The sequence below is a fragment of the Centruroides sculpturatus genome, unplaced genomic scaffold (genome assembly GCF_000671375.1).
Source record: "Centruroides sculpturatus isolate CEXI.00-Female unplaced genomic scaffold, Cexi_2.0 scaffold6502, whole genome shotgun sequence".
Taxonomy (NCBI): Eukaryota; Metazoa; Arthropoda; class Arachnida; order Scorpiones; family Buthidae; genus Centruroides; species Centruroides sculpturatus.
In genome coordinates this window covers 1-2,939 of record NW_019391005.1, presented here as the reverse complement: position 1 = coordinate 2,939, position 2,939 = coordinate 1, and the positions used below count along the sequence as shown (strand labels likewise).

Here is a 2,939-nt window from a genome sequence, read left to right as displayed (position 1 = left end):
CAGGAGAATTAATAGTATTTTGATTAATTTTAACTATTTAACAAAATCAATATTTATCTATGTAATGTTGCAGATAATAGAAAATATGCATTATTTTATTCGTCAGATTTACTTCGATGGTGGCTTGGACAAATCATTCATTTAATAATGTAAAAAAATATAAAGTTAAAAATGAAGTCAAAATACAAGAAATAAATGCAATTAATTCAACGAATTTACCTGTCATATATTGGCTACGCGTTTATTTACAATATTTAAGATTGTTTATTGGCTTTTGTTAAGAAATTATTCGTTAATTATTGTGTAAATTTATTTCTTTAAATTTCCTTTAACTATGAAGTCATCAAAAATTTTTTTATTTTAAATGTTATTTATATAATCATTAAAAATAATTACGGTTTATATTGACTGCAAAAATAGCTATATAAAAATATATTTTGTAAAATTAACGAGGTCGTAACTTAATATATTGTATGCGAAAATTATTATAACTTAAAAATTCTAAATGTTTTTCGGATTTTTATTATCTACAAAGGCTGTATAATTTATCACCTTTAAAGTCGACATCACATATAAAAAACCCTGGAGTGTTGATGTTGATCAACCATATTTTTTTACGTGATAGTTGTTCTCTTTTCTTCACCCATTTTGGCAATTCCTAGTGGTAAGTGTTTACTTTCTATCTTCATCAATTTATGGATTAAATTACATAGGAAATATACCTTATAAAACGAATTAAATTTTTCATTTTCTGACACGTGTCAGGTCGAACGGAGTTAACTTATCCATTTCTGGAAACATTAAGATCTGGAGAGAAAATATTGACACTGCGTACCTTCGGCAATGATATAGAATTGAAACTGGAACCGGCTGGCGATGTCATTGCCGATGATTTCACTGTTATGGACGGAAATGGAAAAATTCATAAAACTGTGCGTATTTCTTATTTACATTTTGTAAGCGAATATTTTGTAAATTAAGTAATAGAAATTCATTTTTATGTATCTTAATTATAATGTAAACATTGAAGTATTTTATCTCTATGAAGGATGTGAAAAACTTAAAAAGCAAGCTGTTTAGAAATAAAGAAAAGGATGCAGCTCTGTACATCAATGAGGAAGGACCTTTGAAAATTGTACGTGTTTAAATATAAATTTATTGCTGAAAGTAAAATAATTTTAAATTATTTGTTGAATTTAAGTATTTTAAAACAATTAATAGTTAATAAAATTATTTTAAATTTAATAAGTTATAAATTACATGCAGATTTACTTGATAGTCAAAAAATATATATTATTCTTTCTTTAATCAAAATTGAAATTCATATTAAATATCTTGCAGGAGAATTAATAGTATTTTGATTAATTTTAACTGATTAACAAAATCAATATTCATCTATATAATGTTGCAGATCATAGAACATCTACATTATTCTGTTCGTGACATTCTTTGATGGAGGCTCGAACGAATCATTTATTTAATAATTTAAAAAGGAAATAAAGTTAAAAATGAAGTCAAAATACAAGAAATAAATGCAATTAATTCAACGAATTTACCTGTCATATATTGGCTACGCGTTTATTTACAATATTTAAGATTGTTTATTGGCTTTTGTTAAGAAATTATTCGTTAATTATTGTGTAAATTTATTTCTTTAAATTTTCTTTTTTTAATGAAAGCCTCAGACAATATTTTCTAAAACGAATGAATATTTTTGTTAAATTTTTTGCAATTTTTCAGAAAGGAATGTTAACTTCCAAATTGAGAATCGAGCCTTATGAATCGCAAGATACAGTCAGAGATGGAATCAAAGCTCATCGTATTACAGAAACTTTAGTAGAAACAAAGCGTTTTAATGATGCAGGTATGTAAATAAAAATATAAATACGCCTTATATCTTTTTAAAGAGGGTGTATTATTTCGTGTAAACATCTGAATTTATTTATTTNACGTCCTTTATGAAGGCATAGAGCCTTTACTACATGAAAATGAAAATTAATGAATACACTGTACAGTAATTTACCTGATAAGACAGACCTCAGAAAAATACTTTATGAGGCATAAAGCTGTCTTTATCATGAAAATTAATTAACTAAGGATTTTTTTGCCCTGCCAGGGTGTGGCCGAGTTATCGAGTGCCGAGTTTTCGAGGCTCTACTGTAGTTAATATTTAAAATATCAATAAACAGTTCTATTTTATTGTTAAATTTGAAGCAAAACAAAAATTGTATATGATGCTATTAAAAGTAAAACTTGCTTATATATTACTTCCATATCAGTCGCGAGTAATGCGCAAAATTGTGCGAACTACAGCCTTGTTTATTTCTCTTTTCTAAGTGTAAATCGGTCTTTAAATTTACTTTTAATTTATTTTAGAAGAGTAATTGGTGAAAAAAATAATGTTGGCTGGATCTTTGATAATTTATTAGGTAGGCGATTTATTATAAAATATTTACAAAATATGAGATTTTTTCACGATATTGATTGTATTATGTAAATTAATCTTTGCAGGATTATCATATTTTGGAGGAACATGTGATCCTTGCAGAAAATATGGAGCAATTGTAGACTTAGATAAACTTTCCGATACAGCCTCTATAGTGGCTCACGAATCAGCTCATCTGTAAATGACTTTTTTAATACGAATACATTTAATAATACTTGTTTCACATAAAATTTACTTTTATAGTATTGGAAGTCCTCATGACGGAGCGGGAGTTAATTTAAGCCTGCCTGGCAGTCCTGAAGCCGACAAATGTCCTGGATCTGATGGATTTTTTATGGGAAGCGATTCCGGAAAAAACCGAAGGAAGTTTTCTACTTGTTCACTCGAAAATATTAAATTTTTCTTAAAGTAAATATAAATTTTATTATTTTTTGGATTTGGATAAAGTTATAAAAATACATTTACCGTAGATTAATGAGAATTTTTTAACAGC

The 2,939-nt window shown here is 26.7% G+C and overlaps 1 protein-coding gene across 1 annotated transcript; it reads left to right on the top strand.

Moving 5' to 3' along the window:
- Positions 1-612: 612 nt before the first annotated feature.
- Positions 613-2,858, top strand: LOC111617546 (venom metalloproteinase antarease-like TtrivMP_A; the record flags this gene model as incomplete). Its single annotated transcript, XM_023358826.1, has 7 exons — positions 613-664; positions 766-932; positions 1,049-1,135; positions 1,741-1,868; positions 2,377-2,429; positions 2,512-2,623; positions 2,690-2,858. Coding segments are annotated over 7 exons (768 nt in total), but the record flags the coding sequence as incomplete, so codon positions are not given.
- Positions 2,859-2,939: the final 81 nt, after the last annotated feature.